The sequence below is a fragment of the Hippopotamus amphibius genome, chromosome 8, assembly GCF_030028045.1.
Source record: "Hippopotamus amphibius kiboko isolate mHipAmp2 chromosome 8, mHipAmp2.hap2, whole genome shotgun sequence".
NCBI lineage: Eukaryota > Metazoa > Chordata > Mammalia > Artiodactyla > Hippopotamidae > Hippopotamus > Hippopotamus amphibius.
In genome coordinates, this window is record NC_080193.1 from 97,299,498 (window position 1) to 97,322,897 (window position 23,400).

Genomic DNA, 23,400 nt, shown 5'->3' on the forward strand with positions numbered 1-23,400 from the left:
TTTTAGTGATATAAAAATACAAACTAAACCTAGTAAGATTTTTTCCATGATACCTGAGAGTTGACTTTGGAACAATCAAGACAGAAATTCAGTTTCCTTTTGTCTTTTTGTTCTTCCCCTAAAAGTAGTCTTCTCTATTTATTGTATATTTCTATATCCTAACATCTTATGCAATGTACTTTGTGATAGTTTTAAACTTAGAGTGCTCCAAATGTTTTACAGGAAGGAAAAAAAGGTCTATGACCAACTGCATCAGAAAAAAAAAATCTCAAAATTTAGTAGTTAAAAATAATTTATCAACTAAGAAATGTCTTTAAATTCAATGACAGGTGATCACCAGACTCAAGGACCAACCTTTTTCTCCATTTTGAAGTCCTGGAGACGCATTCCGTGGAGATGCATCCATTGTACTTATCTATAGAGAAGGAAATACTTTGTTCTTAACGAGACATAATCACACTAAAAAAATTTTCAACCCAGTGAACCTTAAACACTTTGGCTTCAAGACCCTTTCAATCTCTTAAGAATTATTAAGACACTCAAATAGCTTTTGTTTATGTGGGTTATGTCTTCCAATTTTTACTCAACTAGAAATTAAAAGTGAAAAAGTTTTAGAACATGCATTTATTAACTCATTTAAAAATAACAATAAACACACTGTGTTAACATAAAAAACATAATTTAAAAATTATTATTTTTTAAAAAATAGTAAAAGAGTGGCATTGTTTTATACTTTTACAAATACTTTAATGCCTAGCTTAACAGAAGACAGTTAAATTCCTCTCTGTCTTCTGCATTTAATCTGTTGAGCTATATTATTATGACTGAAGTATATAAAGAAAATCTAGCCTCACACAGATATGTAGTTGAAAAAGGGAAATCTTGCAAAGCCCCTGAAAGAGTCTTGGACCCCCAGAGTCCTTAAACTATACTTTGAGAATATTGTTCTAAACAGTAGCTCATAGACTCATTAAAGCATCTAGGAACTACTTATGATTATCTATTAAGCCTAGGAATCTTTGATTATCAACTGGACTTTCTCAAATCCTATTATCCATAGATAAGACATACTTTTTTCAAAAAAAATTTTATTTATTTATTTATTTGGTTGTGCCGGGTCTTAACTGTGGCATGCGGACTCTAGTTCCCTGACCAGGGATCAAACCCGGGCCCCCAGCATTGGAAGCATGGAGTCTTAACCACTGGACCAACAGAAAAGTCCCATAAGATATATTTTAAATGACTAGCAGCCCTGTGTACAATTTCATTAGAAAGTCAATTCTTAGACTGCTACTTAAAATGTTCTTTCATTTGCTCACCATACCAGAGAGACCTCCCTGGTCATCCTATATAAAATAACTCACCATCACCTAACTCCTTTGGCAATAGTCTCCAATTCTCTAATTTTTTTCTTCATAGCCTTGTTTCCGTTTGTTTTTTAAATGTTTATTGGTTCATCTGTTTATTGTCAGTCTCACTGGACAAATATTCCATGAGGACAATCAGAACAGTGCCTAAAAGCACTCAAGAACTATTTATTAGGGACTTCCCTAGTGGTCCAGTGGTTAAGACTTCACCTTTCAACGCAGGGAAGGCAGGTTCTATCCCTAGTGGAGGAGCTAAGATTCCACAGGCCTTGGGGACAAAAAAACATAAAACAGAAGCAACATTGTAACAAATTCAATAAAGACTAAAACTGGTCCACATCAAAAAAAAAATTTTTTTAAAAAGAACTGTTTATCAAATGAATGAATACAAAGACAGTGCTACAGATTTTCAAATCAACTTTCAGTCTTTCAAAAAGATAATCATCTACTGCCTGATTCTGAATTTTCAATTCTATATCTCCATATTATAATTAAAGGTCTTACACCATTAGCTTCACAGTTTCATCAGCAGGCAAACAGAAAGGCCACTAGCAGTCTGTGATAGCCAGACTACCAGGCAAATACTAATAAATCATCTTCAGTAATTCTTATTCTTACTCTCACCTAAACTTTAAAAAAAAGTGATTCCTACACTATTTATGAGACAAAAAGGGAGATTAACCAGGTAGGACTGACCTAATCACAAGTGTCCAGAGGTCAGACACAGATGAATTCAGAGATCTGAAACATGAGAGGGATTCAATCCACTGTTGTAGCCTTTGAAGATGAAAAGGGCCACAGGCAAGGAATCAGGCAGCCTCTAGGAGTTGAGAAATCGCCTCTAGCCAGCTGCCAACAATAAAAGGGGGCCCTCAGTCCTACAACCACTAGGAAGTGAACTCTACCAACAATGCAGATGAGCCTGGAAGAAGATCCTGAGGCTCAGAGAACAGCCCTGGCCAAAACCTTCATCTCAGCTGTGAGACTGAGCAGAGAACCCAGCCACACTGTGCCAGAGTCCTGACACACTGTGAGATAATAAAACTTACGTTTTAGGTCACTAAGTTTGGGGTGATGTGTTATGCAGCAAGAGAAAACTAACATACTTAGGAAAGGGTAATTAAATCAACATGTAGCACTAACCTGATGTGGACCCCTTAAGAAAAGCTTCTCACTTAAGCACAGAGATGAAGAACACCCAAAGCTCACAGTGGAATAAATGAGGGCTCTATTACACACTCAGCACATCCGCACCTTCTCCTTTACAACACTTACTGCTCCTGTGATGCTATCCTCAGTGACACGGTAGCTTTTAATAAATGTTTCAAGTAAACGAGTTATAATGTATTTTATTTCAGGCTGAGATAAAAAAAATTAATCCAGATCACATCACCAAGAAACCTCACAACTTCAAAGTCAAAATACTCTAATATTATTAATAAAGTATGTATTAAACTACCACTTCTAAGTGCCATAAGAGAATTTAATTGTATTCATATCAATGAAGATCCAAAGACAAAACTACACTACCTTGCTTTCTTCCCCTTGCCTCAGTCTTCCAGGACTTGGAGGAACTGAAGGCCGCTTTCTACCCTTTTCTTGCTGGAAAAGGTCCTGCAACCTGTAGTTAAAGAAAAAAAGGAAAAGAGAAAAGAAGAATACAGTTTTCTTTCTAATATCGTGAATAATGTTTACACATATTCTCCTTATAGCTTTGAAACCTCAAGAATTAGATTTCTCTATTTCAAATGCAACAGATTTTTAAAACTGTACATAACTAAGACTGAATTTTTTTATTTCTAATCAATTAATCAGTTGTTACTGATATGACTATAGTTATAAAAAAAATAGCAAGTTATAATGAGACAAAATAACATAACATAAAAAATATTAGTGTTAAAGACCAACAGACCTGGGCTCAAAGGCCAGCTCTGACAATTAACAGCTATGTAACTTGGGCAAATCCCTTAGTCTCACAGAGTCAGTTTCCTCTGTAAAATGGAATCAGTACACATACATTGTAGGACTCAAAATCAAATCAAAGAGTGCATGTCCGTCTAGTGCCTTACTTAGTGCCTAGCATGGTCCAAGTACTCAATAAATAAATGCTATACTGATCTATCTGAACTTCTCAATAAGCATTAAAGGGAAATATTTCCCCAAATAAATATTTAAATAAAGATATAAGATACACAAAATAACTGAGTTGAAAGTCATGGCCTAAAACCCAATAATCACTCCATGGCACACTACTACAGATCAATTAGATTCAGTAAGTGCACACACTGTATTTGAAACAGCGATGAAGGCTATTCTCATCTTTGTTTATCTTCACAAACTACACTTTAAAGAATGAAAGAGGTGGAGGGTGATAGTGGCAATAAAAATAAAAGCTTCTACAACTTGAGAGTAAAAGGAAACATCTGTAATTAATAAGGACTTTAAATCAAAAACATCATAGCAGAGCAAATTCTCCAGTAACATGAAAGAAACACCATCCTGCAGTCACACCTGTTATTCCAAGCTTGCAGCACTTCACAGAGGTTTTGTTTCTTGGTGATGAGCGACTCGAAGACAGACTGCAGTTGCTGAGGGGTCTCCACAGAGGAAGACAGAAGCCGAGCTTGCATCTTCTCGGTCCAGCTCTTGAACTCACTCTCTTCCATCTACGAGGAACAGAAATCACTCCAGCAATCTGAGATGCACCCCAAAAGGAACTTCTGACAAATTCACAGCCAACTTTTGGGTTTCTGTCAGAAAAATGAACTACCTCTTTTTGTGCAAAGATATCTTCCATTTTTTCCTCTCTTGTTTTGCTAAATGTATCAGTTTTCAAAGATGCAAGTCTTTCATCCACAGCAAGATATACCTGTGAAACTCTAACAAATATTAAACACTTCAGAAAAGTTAGAATCAAACTGTCTAATCTCACACAAGTAGAAAAAAGATGTGCACACAAAACTCTACTAGGTCTTATCTAATTAAGAATCACATACAATTTTGCAGAACAGAAAAGACGTACATCAAAATTTTAATAGTTGTTATGCCCGAGATGGTTTGACTTCTTTCTTAATACTTTTATGTACTGTCTACATTTTCCCTTTTTTACATCAGGCATACATAACATACAATTAGAAAAATAGGTTATTTCTGCTTTCAAAGAAAGCTAAATGAACAAACATGATATTTAAAATAGTTTAGCTTTCGGGCAGTACTAAACAAAAACAGATGATCAAAGAAAACTTACTTTTGAAAGAAGTCCTTCAGATCCTGAAGAAGGGACACTTTCAACGGGACCTGACGTTTAATGAATATTTTGGGAAGTGGAACACATACTTCAAGAAGCCGAATGGGAGAATAACTGTGAGGAGAAAATACAAGCAATAGCAGAAAAGTGAAAAATATTTTAATATTTTGAGTAGAGGCATATCATGACAGCCAGCTAAGTATTATGAGGCATAACAGATCATAAAGTTTCTATAAAATGGCATTTTAAAACAATCAAAAATATTGAAGACAACTTTCAACCATTACAAACATCCTCCCCAGGTTTAAAAACATTTTGTTTTGTTTTTCCCCTGCATTGTGATGTCACCATTTATCCCCCAAGGCCATCCTCTTGTGCTTTAAATACAAATGACTAGGATATAAACCTCCATGAATGAGGACAAGGACGCCTTCCTACAATTCGCTTAGACACAGGTATTCACTACCTTCTCAGCTCCCAAGGATTCTTCATGAGTTTCCTTTCCACCTGAAGTTCATATTGTATAGTAAATGCTATATCCCACCTAGGTCCTAGGTTCACAACGAATAACTCTTGCTTAAAAAAGGAAATAGGGTTCAAACAAATACGAGGGTGAGTCAAAAATTATCCACACTCCTGTTATATTAAAACTTCTGTTGGCCGCATGGTCTTATCAGAGCTCTCTGTTCAAGGCTACTGTCTCCCCAGTCACTGTTGTGCAGGTGTGAACGTGTTAAATCAGTTCATTTGTAACTGCAGTGCAAGTAAAAATGAATGTTCCACTTATGATCTGCATGGAAGAGCAGCATGCAGTGATTCATTTTTTGTGGTCTGAAGGTGTACCTGGTTCCATTATTTATCAAAGACTTTGTGCGCAGTATGAAGAAAGTGTTTTGTCACGGAAGTGTGTATGAATGGATAGAGATGTTTATTGAAGAGCTGAAGCCTAAACTTTGGATTAAATGCAGAGGACTGCTACCCAAGGGCATTATGATCTTGTCTGACAACGCATGTCCGCACACTTCTGACCACACTGTCAACACTCTGCAAAAACTCTGTTTCGAGATATTAAAGCATCCTCCCTGATCTTGCTCCATCGGACTTTCACCTGTTTGGTCCCCTGAAAATAGCCCTACGAGGATGAAGATTCACTTCTGATGAAGAAGTGAAGACAGCAGTACATTCGTGGCTTGCCACTCAGCCTAAAACATATTTTAATGAGGGAATACAAAAGCTTGTTGACAGATGGAAAAGTGTATTGAAAAGTAAGGAGATGATGTCGGAAAATGATGTATTTGTCTTTTCTAAAAGTTAATTAAAATAAACTCTACAGCCAGAGGGCGGATAATTTTTGACTCACCCTTGTATTTTCTATTTGTGTGCCTATTTGTTCCTATTATGTGTCAGATGCTGTTTTAGGTGCTGAGATACAGTACTGAGTAAAGGCCAAAATTCCTGTTCTCATGATTCAGGACTAAGAAGACTTGGGCGATAAACAAAAACAAATACTTAAAACTTATCTTACACAAGATAGTAGGTGCTATAGGGTAAAATAAAGCAGGAAAGGGAAGCAAGGAGTGCTAGGGATGAGAAGGAGTCAGGGCAAGTGAAATCTGAACAAAGACCTTCAGGAAGTAAGAAAAAGTAGGTATATATCTGGGAGTAGGCAGCTCACAGATGGAAGAGCAAGAGCAGGGCTCCCAGATAGGAGCCTACCTGACATAGCTGAGGCCCAGCCAGGAGGCCAGTGAGGCTGAAGCACAGTGAGCAAGAGGAGAGCAGTAGGGGGTAAGAAGCCAGAGTGTGTAGGGGCTTGGAGGCCCGTAAATGGACTCTGGCTTTCACTCAGGGTGAAACAGACACCCACTGGAGGCTCTAGAGCACATGAGTGGCCTGAGTTGATTTTCGTATAACAAGACCACTTTGACTGCTGTGTTGAGAACAGGCTGCAGTGGACAAGGCCAAAGGGAAACTGGTTGAGGTTACTGTAATAATTTAGTGAGACAACAGAGGTTTAGTTCAGAGTGGCAGTGGTGGAGGTGGTGAGACATGTTCAGATTCTGGATATGTTCTGAAGACAGCGCCTGAAGGCTCTCTCAAATCCTTTAAAACCACAGTGTAAATACCCACTCTATGAACTAGTGATTTTAGCTCTATCCGGAATATCTGATTATCCTTACACTAAGTAATGTCTTAGCAAAAACTCTGACAAACTCTCAGATGCAAAAGCAATGGTTAAGAGGAGCACCTGTGGGAGCAAGGGTCCTGAATCATGACTCCGTCACGCGCTAGCTCTACTTGTGAGCTGCAGGTTCTCTAAGCGAGGGTAATAATAATCCTTATTTCTTAAAGGATTAAATAAAATAACAACGCTGGAAGTGCTTCACAGAGTATGGGCCTCCGCATTTTTAAGGGTGGGGATGGGAAACAACACACACCAAAAATTATTTCAATCTAGCAATAGTGGCGATGTTACGAAGCCTTCCAGGGAGTATGTGATGTGACAAGGTCACTCAGATTTCTTACCTGAAAGATGCCACCATCTGGTTATAGGAGAAATACTGGTGATAATCATGGTGGATGGAGTGACCACACGGCTCAGCATTGGCTCTACGGGTGTACTGGTGCCCATAAAACCTAAGTTCAAGGTATTTTGCAAATGACATGGACCAGGACTCATTGGAAAGAGCAACAACTGGTGTTACCTGCAATTCAGCACAAATTGTTTGTTATCTAATCACATACAGAGAATCTCTTTTTTAAGAAACAATGTATTTTCTTCCCTAGTACAAATCTAGTATATCCTGACTGCAGAAAACTAGAAAAAGAAAAAAAGGTTTAGGGACTTCCCTGGTGGCACAGTGGTTAAGAATTCACCTGCCAATGCAGGGCACATGGGTTGGAGCCCTGGTCTGGGAAGATCCCACATGCCATGAAGCAACTAAGCCCACGCACCACAACTACTGAGCCTGCACTCTAGAGCCTTCGAGCCACAACGACTGAAGCACACACGCCTAGAGCCCGTGCTCCACTACAAGAGAAGCCGCCACAATGAGAAGCCCGAACACTGCAATGATGAGCAGCCCCCGCTCACCACAACTAGAGAAAGCCCGTGCGCAGTAACAGACCCAACGTAGCCAATAAATAAATAAATAAATAAATAAATTTTATAACAGAGAAGAAAAATGTTTAGAGGTGGGTGGAGTTTGGGATGGCTGGGGAAAACTTGCCAATAATCCCACCACTACCATCAATATGCTAGTATGTTTGTTTTCTTTCTATACATGAATACACATATGCTTAGCTTGGACGTTTATAAATAAAAACTCTTCCCTATAATTAGCTTCATAACCTTTTTTTATTAGCAATATATATTTTCCTATATAGAATATTCTTGTACAATTTGATTTTTAAAGGCCGCAGAGTATCCCATTACATGGATATATTTAACCAATCCCTACTGATGTGGACTTAAGACTTACAAGTTTTTCATTATTTTGATGAATTTCCCTGTATGTGTAATTACAAATATCCGTAATTATTTCCTTGGAATAAATTAATAAAAGTGGAAATTAGTAAGTCAAAGGACATGAATATATATGGTCTTTGAGACTTTCTGCCACACTGTGTATATCAGTACACCCGTTTTGGGAGACAATCTCCAACAGTATCTGAGAATATCAATTTCCCTACTTTCTTACCAATCTCAGGAATTATAAATCTTTGAAATGTGACTTCTTTAAAAAATAAACAAAAAGACATTCCACTTATTTTATATATACTTCTTTGATTATTACCAATGAGTAAAATGTATTTGCACATGTCTACTGGCCATCTGTATTAAATTGTTCTGTCATGCCCTTTGCCCATTTTTCTATTAGCATGGCTTACAGAGATTTAATAGTAACTATATTAACATTTGGTCATATATGTTACAACTTTTCTTGACACTTAAAAGTTTTCATTTCTGTGTAACAAGAACTGTTTACCTTTTCCTTTCTAACATTACCCCAAAGACAGAAATTTTTGTTTTAAAATAAAGTACATATAACAAACATGTAAGATATAAAGATCAGATTATAAGTTACTCATTTAGTTCACTGGTCAATCTACAGAAGTTCACATATTCTACAACAAAACGTTGCCAGCTGTCTAACAGCAACTAAAGGCCTAGAAGAAAAAGTATAAAACGACCAATCACTGCAAGAAATGATTTCATGGCTGTATGTTTCTACTGAAGAAGGAACTACCTTTGACTTTGCCCTCCTCAATCACTGATATTGAAAGAGGTTGCACTATTATTTTATATATAATTCCCAAAAGTGCTTCCAAACACACTCCAAAATAAGCCAATTAAGATAACAAGTTAAATTTGGCACATGCTCATTGCAAACAATTTGAATAAAAAGTACACATTAAAAATATAATACTGGCAACCAAATATTTCCTTGAGTTAGAAAAGCACACAAATAAAATACATGGTTCTTTCAAGAATGCATATGAAAATCAGTAGAGATCGATTAAACATGGTCTCATCTGTATGTCTAAGATAGAAATGCTGACTCAAACTTACACAAACATCCTAGCTTACTGTAATCGTCGTGTTATAAGTCTGTCTCCTCCCCTAGAGGACAGGAGCCATACCTTGTTCTTTCTTCATTCCTAGGGCCTAGCACAGTACCTGGCACCTAGATGGTGCTCAATAAATGTTTACTGAATGAATAAACAAACATAATTGAGAACTGTCAAGATAAAATCTCCATATATTTTACTGGACATGGTACCTATATTTTATATAATGACTGATAAATCCTAAAATGGAATCTTCAGGAAACAAACATTTAAGGCAACATGCAGCACTAGAAGGTAAAATAAATAGGACCCCAAAGAAAAACACGAAGTTCAAAATAATAGAGGCCACCCTCTCCCCCCCCAAAAAAAACAGACTATATAAAGAAATAAATGATACTACGTGAAGTACTATAGCAACAGGGTACACTTACCTGTTTGCAGATTCTGCACCAGGAATAGGTTAGAATTGTATGCTGATATCCAGGTACTGGAGAATCCAATTCCTTCAGGATTATCTGCACACAGCCTTGGCCATGGACAAAGCGTCGAATGTGATGCACCATGGGGGTGTCACAGAACATACTAGGACACTGATAGGAAGGCCTTTGACAAAAAGAAAGTCCTCACGATAACCATGAAACTGAGGAGCAACGTATGGTGAATACTGGCTAATCAGGACCACTGTCCAGAAAGTGCAGCATCCTCTCAAGAGTAAGGATGACCAGTAGATGATCTGCTCAGGGTACCACTAGTCCTGCTCCGAGCCTGCAGCTGAACATCATGCCTTCAACCACATCACAGTGATAGGTTCCACTTGTTAAGCACCTTCTATTTGCCATGTATTTCTAAAACATCATCTCATTTTACCTATTAAAACTCCTGACATTTGTGGGATTTGTTAATACCTGTGGTGAAGATTAAACTACTTGCTCTTTGTCACATAAGTGGCAGGTGATAGCACTAAGACTTAAACCAAGGTCCTTAGCTTCTCTTGCCTCTCATTTAAATCACTATAAAAACAGACATCCTAAAAAAAAGTCTGTGGGATTGCAGAGCAATTATATGGGCAAAGATCTGAGGAATGAACTGGAGAAGACACCCCCGGCTGAATATGAAACAGATTTCATATACTTCTCTTATATCCTATAGTAAACCCTGACATGTGGCATGAACAGGAAGGTCACACAACAGTGCTCCAACTCATGTTTATGTTTAGGTTGAAATTCTAGGTATCAAAAAAGCATAAATGGAACATAGGAGAAAACTGGTTCTTACCGGAAACAGTATCTCTCTAAAAATATTCCTAATGTAAGATCATTTTTTCCATAAAATTCCATTGTTACAATCCTGAAAGAAAAGATCATTTCTTAGAAACATATCATAAGAATTACCATCCAGCAAAGACATTTCATGAGACTCCAAACTAATAGCTGTTAGATCTACTTATAATACAGTATTAAAACAAGTACTATTCTTTTGTTATTACAGAACAGGTTTTACCTCATCTGATAAAACAGGTTTGGGCTAGCCACCCTACAGCATCGTATCCATTCCCACTCCATTAGTATCATATGAAACTATTTAATTAGGATACATAAACTGTAATATGAAATGAGTAAAACTGATCTGAGTTAGGAAGAAGTAAAAGTTTCCTTTAAAAAGCCTTAAACCCAGTCAATATAAAATCAGACTCCTGTCTCTGCTCCCTAGTCCACACCATTACCGAGCGCGAAGACCAGCAGCTCACACTCCTCCAGGAAAGCCAATTCTTAACTTTATACCCAACTTATAAATGCCCACAAATAAGAGAATTTAGCTATACATACACTGTTGAAACCCACATCTGATTCAAGCCTTGACCTAAACTCCCAGAGAAAATTCCTATGGGCTTATTACCCAGCCCCAAGTCAGACTGCTAGAGCTTTACCAATGCTAGAAGAATCCCTGATCTCACTGGAAGAAATAAGTGTTTCTGGTGTCCAAAATTAAAATACAGAACACATTTTGTCCTGGAAAGTACTCCAAAAACAAGCACTTATGTTCTTTAGTACTTTTAAAACTACCATTCTTTTTTTTTTTTTTGGCACACGGGCTTAGTTGCTCCGTGGCATGTGGGATCTTCCTGGAGCGGGGATCGAACCCGTGACCTCTGCATTGGCAGGCGGATTCTTAACCACTGCGCCACCTAGGAAGCCCCCAGTACTTTTAAAACTAAACTACATAATAATTAGGCTTTTGTGACTATCACTGGAAACAAATTACAACTATTAAAATGTGTTTCTATCAATCTACTGAGAATTAAGTTTTAAAATAAAACTTAAGGCAAAACACTGATTGCTTTTATGAAAACAATGCCTAAAGAAAACCTGCCTGATTTGTACATGTTATCATCAAAATGCTTAAAACTAGCTTTTATGTACCAACTTTCTTACTTTTATAATTACAAATTTCTCTTTCAACCCTCACATCCTTTTTCACTCTTACTTAAAGGTACTTTCATTTACTTCTATCCATGAACAAATACAAATTTCATATTTAATTCACAAGCTCAAACGTTCCATCAATTCATATATGACCAGCAGCATGTCATGCACCTAAAAATAGAGCCTAATGGCGGAATTTTTTTCAGACTTCCTGGGATTCTCTCAAGTGCAACAGTGCAGGGGGGAAGGAATCCTACCAAGGACTGACACAGGCACTGGGAGCGTTGCTGGACTGGGCAGAAGAGCTGCTGAAGAGCACGCACAGTCTCTGGTGATTGACAGGATTCAGACAGTCCACCTGCAAGAGAAGCAACAGCCGCATGAGCGCCCGGAAGCCCTAACACACTCCAACTTCAACGCCTGCCTCCAACGTCCAACACACTCCGCTTCATCTGTAAAGCCTCTATCATCACTACAGGGTTTTCAGGGAAGATTTAAAACTATAAGAAACTAAATATAAGGAACAAGAGCAGTTAATTTTTGAGATAAAATCATCCAAAATGTTTCAGTTAAGCTTAAAAATACAAACTGATGTCTAAATAGCTTGTTTTCTTAAATACTCGTTATTTTTACAAAGCCACATTAAATTATCTTAGAAGTATAGTTAATTAAGTATGAAACAGTCTGAATTGATAGCTGAAGATAACATCAACCTGAGATACCCAGAAATCTAAATTCTAAGGTATTTATTTACTTGTACTTTATACCTGTTTTTGATCACTATAAAGGTAACATCTATCTCTGTTGCAATTCAAACAGTTCATGAAGTACTTAAAGTCTCTCCTCCTTTGATGCCGCCCCACATCCCAAAGTGACAAATTTGACTGTATGCTTAAAAAACATGTATTTTTGCTAGCTCATACACATATACACACAAAAACACCCACATAAGTATACACAGGTGATACCGTTTTTATAAAAATGGGATGATGCTATACATATTAAAACACAATCTGCTGTCTAACACTGGAAAATATATCATGGACTCTCTGGGTCATTAAACGAGATCCAACCATCCTTTTAACAGCAAACTATCAGAAATAATGCTTCAGTACATTCTTGTATATACATTATAAAAAAATGTAAGCATCCTTATACAAAATGCTTACTTATCTGCAGGAGTAAGTTATAAAAGATAGGAATCCTGAATCAAAAATATTTATGTGCTCATGTAAATTTAAAAGACCTATCACTTTTAATGAGTTTACATAAATGTATACAAACATAAATTTATGTACAGTTTATTATAAGTATTTTTCCATACCTCATTAACCATGGCTCTTATCACATTCCTTTCCGCCAATTTCACCAATTAAAAATGCTATACCATTATTATTTAATCCTTCCCAGTCTTGTGAAAGTGAACATCTTTTTATCTGTTTTATTAAACAACTGTTTTTCCTCATCTAGAGATGGATTTGTTCATTAGCTTTATTACCACCATTATCAATAATGTATCCATGAATAAATCTTCCTTAATTTGCCCTCAATTTCTGTTTAAAAAGTAAAAAGGCACTGTCATAGTTAAATAATAATGTAGTGTTATGTTGAAAAATAAAGTAAGTAAATCTAGCTTTTTTAAAACACATCCATTTCCCACGATAAACTTTCAATTCTCACTCTCCCACTCGCTGCCATTACAAGTGTCAGTTATGCATCACACTACACTCAAGTCGTCATGCCAGAAATTTTAAGCAGCTCCACGCTGCCCCATACCTCAGAGCTCTTCCTAGTTTACTGTGAGCTTAGCCTGAAACTCTCAAACTCCAGTTTCATTACATTACACTCCTATTTCATACATTTTAAAGCAACATATAAGCCGAAAGACCTAAGACGGAAAAAAAAAAAAGCACAGAGGAAATATTTAATAAATTTGCATGCAATTTGTCATATTCGCTTTTTTTACCCTGCCATAGCAGAGATTTTCAACATATTTTAAATATACAGAAGCACACAAAGTGGTCTTGCTCACCTTTGTCGACCACACTGCATCACTTGTAATCAACCCCTTCTCTTCGTCACCTTCAGTTTTGCTTCCTGATTTGCCACTTGAAGTACCCAATGCATCTTTTGAATAAGCAAAAGGGTCTGAATTTTTTTGCTGAATTCTTCCTCCTCTGGCCCGGTAATCGGCCAGCATTCTCCCCAAGCTCTGGCTATCACCCAGGTGCTCAGCAATTCTGGTGCTCACCAGCTCATGTGAGGGCAGGACTTGAATAGACTTGGCCTGAACACTTCCATTCATGCCCTGAAGGCCCGAGAGATCCCTCAGCATCTGTTTCTTCCGCCTGCTCTCCATTTCTTTGAACTCTTTATTGAGGAGAGGAGACCAATAAACCTGCTCTGCAAAATAATCTCGGGTAGAGCATCTCATGCCCTTTTCAGTTAAAAGGAAGGGCTCCCGGAATGTGATTACTGGAGAGATACAGAGGATCACATCTTTCAATTCCTGTTTAAAGGTCAAAGAGTAAGTCTTTCGTTTATCTTCAGAAGAGGTAACTTCCTCAGTAATATACAGGCCAGTGTCATCCTGTAGTGGGTCTCTGAAGGCTCTCATCTGGCTTTTGGGATCCTGTAGCTCCTCTGTTTGCTGCAAAGCCTCTGGCTGCTCACTGCCTATGGCATCCTGTTGGTCGTCCACATGGAGCGGCAGCAATGATTCTGGTACCAATGTAAAGAGAGCACAGGGGGCACCTGCTGGGCAAGCTCCTGTGACATGCTCTTGATTCAAAGGGGCAACATCCTGTGGCACACTTTTATTTTCCTGGTCACCATTCTCAAACAGAATCCTTGATTCTAGCAAACTGCTATCATCAGAGGGCAGAAAGTCCGGAGGGAAGTCAGGCTCCCGGAGGAGGGGACTTCCGCTGAACGGCTCTTGTGCAGCCCCTTCATCCTCCTGTCCCTCAATCAGAGAATGGAAGGAAGGGTTTTGTGTTAATGTAGGAGGCATAGCAAATTCATCCATGAGGAAGGAAATTTCTAGTTGAGAATGATAAGCTACACAGATCATAAATATTAGGATCTCCTTAACTCGAGCCAGCTCATAATCAGAGCCTCCTCTAAGCTTGATTGTACAGCCCAGGTGCTGTGGACAGCCTTCAAAAAACATCAGTGTTTTGGTTTGTTCTACAAATAAACAAACACAAGGTTAAGAAGGCTTAGGTGGCAATCCAGAAGTCCAGACAGAATTAATTCACCATCTTAAGATCTTTCAGAGAAAAACCCTTAAGTAAGACCACAGTTGCCTGTCCTCATTTAACCACTGCTGACAGCTATTTCCTACCAAGTTAACGTCGTAGTACTGATGAGTTTACTCATGTCCTTAGGTCCCCAGTTTCGAGTAAATCTCTACTAAAGTTCACTCACCATTAGGCAACTGAAACAACTGCATGTAAAATTTGTGACAGGTGCCCAGGTGGGGTTTTGTAAGCAGCTGGTCCATCGACATCACCAAGTCACCTTGGGTCATCCGACTGATTCGTTCTAAAACTTGCTAGAACACAGAACCACATTATAATACAAAATGAGACAGAGAAGAATAAAATTCCTAGACAATTTAGTCTGGAAAAATATTAGAACATTTGAAAATCCCCTCACAATGAATTTCCTTGATTTTAATAATCAAATGACTTTCATTGATTCTAGATTAGTCTACACTTAGTAATCAATATGTGCCCACTAAAATAAATCATAATCATATTAATGACATTATCGAAAGACATTTAAACATCATGCATTGGCACAAGATACTGATTCTGGGGCAGAGGGTGGGAAACTTTCAGAACTGACCTCTATTCTGAAGAGGGTAACTTTCCAAAGGAGAGACATTTTCTGCTACAAAATGAAGTCTCCACAAATACTACTTACTAACTAATGTCTATTACACCTTTGGTCTTGTAGAGCCTATGATGAGAATTACATAACTCACATGTATGTGTGCTACATTAATCATACCTTCTTCCAGCCTGAGATTCTCCAGTCTTATAAACAATGAAATCACTGCCATGCCTGTTCTACTTTCAATATATATGGCACAGCAAAGAAATAAAGATCCCTGCATATCTACCACACATGCATATAAATTTACAAGCCGTGATTTTTTTTAATGATATAAAAATAGAAAAATAAGAACACTCACTGATTTTACATTAATGACCAAAGTAATGCCATGTTCCAGTAACATATCCTGGGCAATTCGAGATACAGTTTTCTCAACTAAAACCAATGTGGGTCGAACATCAACTATTCGCTGAACGTAATTCTTCAAGAATTCCCTTTCCTAAGTAAGATAAATCAAAAATATTATGTGTGGTACAATTCAAGATCTAGATATGCAAAAATATCAGGATAGTTTGATCATTAATATCAAACTCAGCCTAAGTTTTCTGTGTCCACAAACCACTATTAATAGATATTTCCTACTAAGTAAACGCTATAGTACTGATGAGTTAACTCATTTCTCAGGTCACCAATCTCAGGTGAAACTATGCTAATGATCACTTACCACTGCCATAAGCAAATTAACTCAAACACAACCAAGAATATTTTTCATCATTCTAAACTGCTGATTATGCTGAAAAGAGTTTCAGGAGAAATTTCATTCACCAACTCACTAACTTTGCTTTGAAGGATTTTAAATTCTTAATAACCTATAATATAAAAGCCAAAAATCCAATTAGCTAGCTCTCATAGTTAAAAAAAAACAAAACCCAAAAAGAGTCACACACACAAAAAACAAAACAAAACCAAATCCTAATCTCACAACCCCCCAAATGAAAGCAATTTCTAAACCTTTTTAATACAGTTATGAATTCCCCCTTTTACACCCTGAAACTGACCAGACTATCTCCTCTTTTGGGTATCTGAATAAATAGCTCTCTAACAGATGCTATTTCAGCTACTTCCTAACTTCAATCTCCCAACAGGTAATATTCTACCTAGAACAGCTAAAGTTAAAATTAAAACGTGTTTAACACAATTTTATGACAGAGGCTTACTTTCAAAGCAAATGAATATTGTAAATAACAACCAGAGTTAAAACAATATAATTCATTAATTTTTTCATAAAATTTCTGGGCTCAGACAGGAGACAATGGAACGTGGGAGCACATCTATCACTTCTGCTGTGTATGCCCAGAGTTTTCTGAGGAAGAGTGTGTTCACATCAGTACCATCAGCAATGGACGAGCCTATTCCCTGCAATTAATCTGCCCTGCTTATGGAGTATATTTCTTCTCACCATTCTCTGTTTTACTAATAGAAATTGCACGTTTTCAGATAAAGAAGATGTGGCATATATATACAATGGAATATTACTCAGCTATAAAAAAGGAATGAAATGGAGCTATATGTAATGAGGTGGATAGACCTAGAGTCTATCATACAGAGTGGAGTAAGCCAGAAAGAGAAAGACAAATATTGTATGCTAACTCACATATACGGACTCAAAAAATGGTACTGATCAACTCAGTGACAAGACAAGAACAAGGATGCAGATGCAGAGAATGGACTGGAGAACTCGAGGTTTGGGGGGGCGGGGGGTGAAGGGGAAGCTGAGACGAAGTGAGAGAGTAGCACAGACATATATATACTACCCACTGTAAAATAGATAGCCAGTGGAAAGTTGCTGTATAACAAAGGGAGTTCAACTTGAGGATGGATGATGCCTTCGAGGACTGGGACGGCGAGGGTGGGGGGGAGTCGAGGGAGGGAGGGAATACGGGGATATGTGTATAAAAACAGATGACTGAACTTGGTGTACCCCCAAAAAATAATAAATAAATAAATAAAATGAGGAAAAATAAAAGAAAAGAAAAGAAAAGAAAAGAAAAGAAATTGCACATTTTCAAATTCACCCATTATTACTGAAATGGAATTCTTTTCCCTGAAATGTGTTAATTTCCTTCTCTGCTTACTAAATTGTACTTTAATGACATTTTAAATGATTTTATTTATGCAGCTCCAATAAAGAATAACTAAAATAAGTTGATTTTTTTTTAAGTTTCTGGCCTCTGACACAGGGAGAGCAAATTCATTCCCTCTTAGTTCCAGCTTCTATCAACTATTACGATTATACATGAAGCACCATACTAAAAAGGGGGCCTGGACCACGCGCAGCAAGCAAATAGCCTCAGGAGGCAGGCCAAGAACACAAAATGGAGCAGTGGCAGACCAACAGACCTCGAGGGCCGACCTCAGGAAGACAGCATGACGCCACAGGCTAATTATCTCCTTGCCCTCTGTTTCTCATCCTCCTCCTCCTAACTATCTACCTTTCGGCTTCTTCTTTGATTGGTTATTCCACGAGTGGACCAAAAAAGGAAAAAAAAAAAAAAGTCATATCAAGTGATACTTTCTATCAATTCAAACTAAAAACTTTAATAGGTCAGAACTTAAAGATATAATAAACTATGTCTTAAAGCACTGATGAACAAGATGTTTTAAGTTATATGAATTAAATCATGTTTATTAATATACATTGCCCAGAGCATACTTCTCTAACATAAAGACTTTAGTCTACTAACCTGGTCATAAGAAAGGAGTTAAAATAAAGTGGATAAATTTAAGTACAACTTTTTTGTAACCAAATATCTATGGATTCTGATTACTAGTTCATCAATTTCAAGACATAAAATTTTACACATTTTAATAACTCTGCAATCAGGATGCATCTTTCAATCCATGTGGTTGTGATCTAAGCCTAGAAAAGTCTTTCGATGATACCTTCAGTGAGATCAAGAAAACTCCCAGCATCAAGAGCTAGAAGGAATGGTATAAATCTAGTTGAAACCCCTCACTTTTACTGATACTCAGCTGAATTCCAAAAAGGAAACAGTTCAAGTTAACCAAGTTCATTAAGCAATAGAGCAGTTTCATAACCCATGGTGCTTTTCACCACAATTAAGTTTTTTCTGTTGGTGTCTATGAACTCAGAACAAAAGCGATTGCTCCCACCACTCTTGGGAAAATGTACCTATCATTTATGAATTTTCAAGTAATGCTTTTCCTAAATGTTTCTATAACTCAATGGAAGTGTTTCTGCTATAACAGGACATACACATTCCTGAAAACTTCCCATTTCGAACAGCTACAAATTAATTAACAGCATTTATGGGAGAAAAGAGGTTGGGGCAGACAACTTTCAAAGGCTATGCAACTTCATATCCAGAGCACTAACAATAATAATAATTGGTACCTTGACAGAGAACTTGGACAGCCCAGACGGGCAGCTCAGGCAGCTGGAGGTGGCCTCAAGGGAAATTTAAAATGTACAAAAGCAAGTCCAACACTGCAATTGGAAATAGAGCTCTCAGGACTTCCCTGGTAGCACAGTGGTTAAGAATCCGCCTGCCAATGCAGGGAACATGGCTTCCATCCCTGGTCCGGGAAGATCCCACATGCCACAAAGGAACTAAGCCCGTGGACCACAGCTACAGGGCCTGCACTTTAGAGCCTGTGAGCCACAACTACTGAAGTCAGCACACCTAGAGCCCATGCTCCGTAACAACAGAAGCCAACACGAGAAGCTCACACACCGCAGAGTACCCCCGCTCACCGCAACTAGTGAAAGCCCATTCGCAGCAACAAAGACCCAACGCTGCCAAAAATTAATTAATCAATTAATTTTAGGAAAAAAAGAAAAGAAATGGAGCTCTGAGCACTGAGCGCCTAAGAGTGGTCCAGGACCAGGGGCTGCATATCTCTGGGGAGAGAACTCTTCCTCTTTGGAAGAGGAAGCTCACTTCTAATTTCTTAAAATAGAGCTGGAAGGGTTCCTGCCTGTCTAGAAGCTGAGCCGAGGCTGTTTTTTCTCCAGCTGAGGGTTATAGTCCTACTGCAGCTATTCTGGGCCCCCTCAGTTAAGAAAAACCACACAGAAACCGACACAGCTTCCATCTGACCTTATTCCCTTTTACCAACTGTGTGTAAGCTACTTTGCGTTCTAGAAACATGCATTTTAGTAGTAAAGACTATTAAAAATCAGGTTATTACCACTGGGAATCTGATTAAGTTAGAGAAAACCTTAAAGTAAATCCATGACCCAGGTGAGAAAAAAAACAGGACTTGGATTTTCACTTTTTTTTTCATATATTCCCAAAAAGTTATGTGTTGCCTTTAACACTTTAAAACTAAAAATAAACAGTGACAGAGGTTTTGGTAAGATTCTAAAGTGTGATACACAAAAATATCTTTTATAATAAATTTTTAAATGAAGTAAGAGCAATGAAGTTTGCCTATCAAATTTAATCAACTGGAATGTGTTATAAGAGCTGGCAAGCATCGTAGTACACAAACATCCCTCCAGATCACTGTTTCATTAAGAAGTTCTTACCTGAAGCACGATGGGATCAATGCAAGTAAATTTAGTTTCTTCTCTGTAGAGATACTCAATGGAACACTTCAATAGAAGAATTTTGGGGTTTTTAATAGAAGAATTCATCTAAAAAATAAATGAACAGTTTGTTAAAACTCTGAAAGTTTGCACTTTATACTCCTCCTTTAATCACAGCTTTAAATTCATACTGTTCATAATTCCTCTTAAATGGATGATCTCATTATATTCATATTAAAATACTCTCATTTAGTTCTTTTATGGTATTCTTTTTTTTTCAAATCAAATTATTAGTTTAGAGCTATGCAAAATTCTTCAAAAATTGGCTTCTTTTCTACTATTGCTATTTTACCTAATCTTCTATACTCAACTTTTTTTTTTTAAATTTCTAATGTTGCAGGAAAAGCTATCAAGCCCTGGGTAGGGAGGAGAGAGGCTTAAAGACAGGCTACTCTACAAACTCCCATAGATCAGCAACTTGAAGGCAGAACTTAATTTTTCTGAAATTTAAGAAGGGTAGAGAAAGGAGAAAAGAATTAAAACACCTGCTGAATATATTTTTAATGGAATATATTTTCCAAGCAGTCATAAACTTGCAAGCCAAACTGGATAACAAGAAGTTTAAACAGAAAACCTTAAAGCATATCCAGAAGCAGAGACTCAAACAATATACCCTAACCGCACAACCAAAGCCACAGGTGGAACAGCCTGGGTCCTGCAATCGAAGCTTCCGACTGACCAAACTTACCAGGACCAAACCAGCAAATGGTCCTGAAACACTGACTCATCAGCTGGGAAACTACATTCAGGGCTCTTTTAGCAACTACAAATTAAAGACTGTCTCTAAATATGGACAGTGGGGCAAGACAGGCATTCATGCATACGTGTCTACCACACCCACATAACAGTTTTTAATTCCGGAGATGAGCACAACATAACTACCTCTGAATTCAACAAAGGTCACTTAATTTGATGGGTAAAATGCTGTTTTAATTAATCTCCACATAGAAATATGAACTTTTGATCATTACCATAATATCAAATCCAAACATACTTTTATTTATCTATGGTCACTAACAACTTTCAGGAGGCTTAATGCCTTACAAAACATAAATTATTAGCCTCTGCTTAGAAAAGAGTAAAAACAGAACTGTAGTTTATCCATCTAGTTGCTCAGGCTTGAAATTTGCTTGAGCTCTCACTGTAACTAAATCAGTATCCCCAGAGGTGGGGCCAGGGTATCTCTATTTTTAATGAGTTCCCTTAGTGATTCTGAAGCACAGCAAGATTTGAGAGCACTGTTACAGATCAACGGTTTCTCAAAATGTGAGAACCAATAAACAACACTGGAAACACCCAGAGTGCCTCCACTAAAAGTAGTCCCACCCGCATGTAATGGTGCAGCCACTATGGAAAGCAGTATGGAGCCTCCTTAAAAAACTAAAAACAGAGTTACCGTATGATCCTGCAATCCCACTCCTGGGTGTGCATCCAGGACTGCAGGAAAGTCTAATTTTAAAAGATACATGCACCCCAATGTTCACAGCAGCACTATTTACAATAGCCAAGACATGGAAGCAATCTAAATGTCCCTCAACAGATGAATGGATAAAGAAAATGTGGTATGCATACACAACGGAATACTACTCAGCCACAAAAAAGAATGAAATAATGGCATTTGCAGCAACAAGGATGGACCTAGAGATTATCACACTAAGTGAAGTAAGTCAGACAGAAAAAGACAAATATTACATGATATCACTTCCATGTGGAATCTAAAATATGACACAAATGAACTTATATACAAAACAGAAACAGACTCACAGACATACAGAACAAATTTATTGTTACCAAAGAGGAAAGTGGTGAGGGGGAGGGACAAATTAGGAGTTTGGGAATGGCAGATGCAAGCCACTGTGTATAAAATAAATAGGCAACACGGTCCTACTAGTATAGCACAGGGAACTATATCCTATATCCTTTAATGAACTATAATGGAAAAGAATATAAAAAAATACACACACACATATATAGAAAACTGAATCACTTTTGCTGTACACCAGAAACTAACGTAACATTGTAAATTAACTATACTTCATTAAAAAAAAATGTTAAAGTAGTCCCACCCTTCCCCTACCCCTCCCCCCCCACTCCCACCCCCCCTAACCTACTGAATGAGAATTTCTAAGGTTTGGGCTTAGGAATCTACATTTTTAACAAGGTGCACAGGTAATCCTAACGCACACTACACTTTGCTTGTCAGCAGCCTTCAGCATAAAGTAAGACACGAAACCCTTGCCTGCCTCCTCCAGCTTCATCTCCTGCTGTTTCCCACCTTGCACCTTAGGACCCCAGAGTCTCCTCAGTACACCAGGTTACCTCACCCGACTCTCTGTGCTAGTGCTAGAAAAAGGCCTGTGGGCCGAAGGCAGAGATAAAAGGGGAGAAGGATAACAGAATTCCAGTGATAATTCTGAGCTCAGCCCTATGTGGAAGAATAAAGTTTTAAAATGGTAGGCCTCTGGAAGGACTCTGGTCTGTTAGAAAATCTTGTCTCCCTGAGATGTGGCGGGGTCAAGGAAGAAATGATACCAGTTTCCTGTCAGCCTGCTGGTTGAGAAGCCACCTTCTGTCTGATGAGTTCCCACTGTCCAAGTCCCAATCAACATTGGCTCTAGGAAACGCTCCCTGAGCCCCCCAATTTCACCCCTATGGCAGACACTGCTAGTCACCCCTCAATGTCTGATCTCCTTTTCTTCCACGATTAGGGTGGGTACCCCCAGCTTGTTAGCTTGCCACATGGTCACAGTCTGCTGAACTTCACCGTTGAACTGAATCACATTACCTTTTTATGTGCAACATTCTTGGTACAAACAAACCCATTGACAACCACTGAATCAAACTTCTTTCCACCTGGGATCTAATGAAACAATTAAGAAAACAAAATTCAATGATACATCCTTAGAATCCAGTCAAATGAACTGCCTTATTTCCACTTTTTATTTAAACAATTATCTAACCAAGTAAGAACAGAAAGTTCCAGAATGTATTTCTTCCTTTCAACCAATAATTAATGGCATCTCATCATCAACTCTCTAACATACTATCTGGTACTTGAGAATACCCATCTGACCAAACAAATTGATGCCAGATGTCAATTAAGACCCCTATTAAGTTACATATCATATGCAAAAAATACAGGCAAAACTCCACTACTCTCTAAATAAAGCAACTACTCACTCTTTTCCTCAGAACAGTGACAGTGATCTGTGGGAAGAGGCCTTCTCATAGATGCCACATCAAGAAGAGGAAGAAAGAAAGTTTGGGTTCCCAGCCCTTTGCAAGCCCAACTTACCCCCCACCCCCATTCACCTCTCGCTTCTTAACAATGGCTTC

At 37.9% G+C, this 23,400-nt stretch overlaps 1 protein-coding gene across 8 annotated transcripts in view; it reads right to left on the reverse strand.

Moving 5' to 3' along the window:
- The window catches only part of PIKFYVE (phosphoinositide kinase, FYVE-type zinc finger containing), a 76,525-nt gene that overhangs the window by 18,297 nt on the left and 34,828 nt on the right, over nt 1–23,400 (reverse strand). For 7 of the 8 annotated variants that reach the window (XM_057745042.1, XM_057745044.1, XM_057745046.1 and 4 more), the window contains 14 exons: nt 22,850–22,924; nt 20,005–20,112; nt 15,811–15,951; nt 15,039–15,165; nt 13,642–14,798; nt 11,867–11,967; nt 10,462–10,533; nt 9,618–9,789; nt 7,141–7,319; nt 4,615–4,728; nt 4,138–4,246; nt 3,879–4,033; nt 2,898–2,988; nt 355–415 (listed from right to left, as the gene is read on the reverse strand). In XM_057745042.1, coding sequence (XP_057601025.1) covers nt 355–415; nt 2,898–2,988; nt 3,879–4,033; nt 4,138–4,246; nt 4,615–4,728; nt 7,141–7,319; nt 9,618–9,789; nt 10,462–10,533; nt 11,867–11,967; nt 13,642–14,798; nt 15,039–15,165; nt 15,811–15,951; nt 20,005–20,112; nt 22,850–22,924 — 2,662 coding nt within the window. The remainder of the gene's footprint in view (nt 1–354; nt 416–2,897; nt 2,989–3,878; nt 4,034–4,137; nt 4,247–4,614; nt 4,729–7,140; nt 7,320–9,617; nt 9,790–10,461; nt 10,534–11,866; nt 11,968–13,641; nt 14,799–15,038; nt 15,166–15,810; nt 15,952–20,004; nt 20,113–22,849; nt 22,925–23,400) is intronic. The other variant, XM_057745047.1, reaches the window with a different exon arrangement.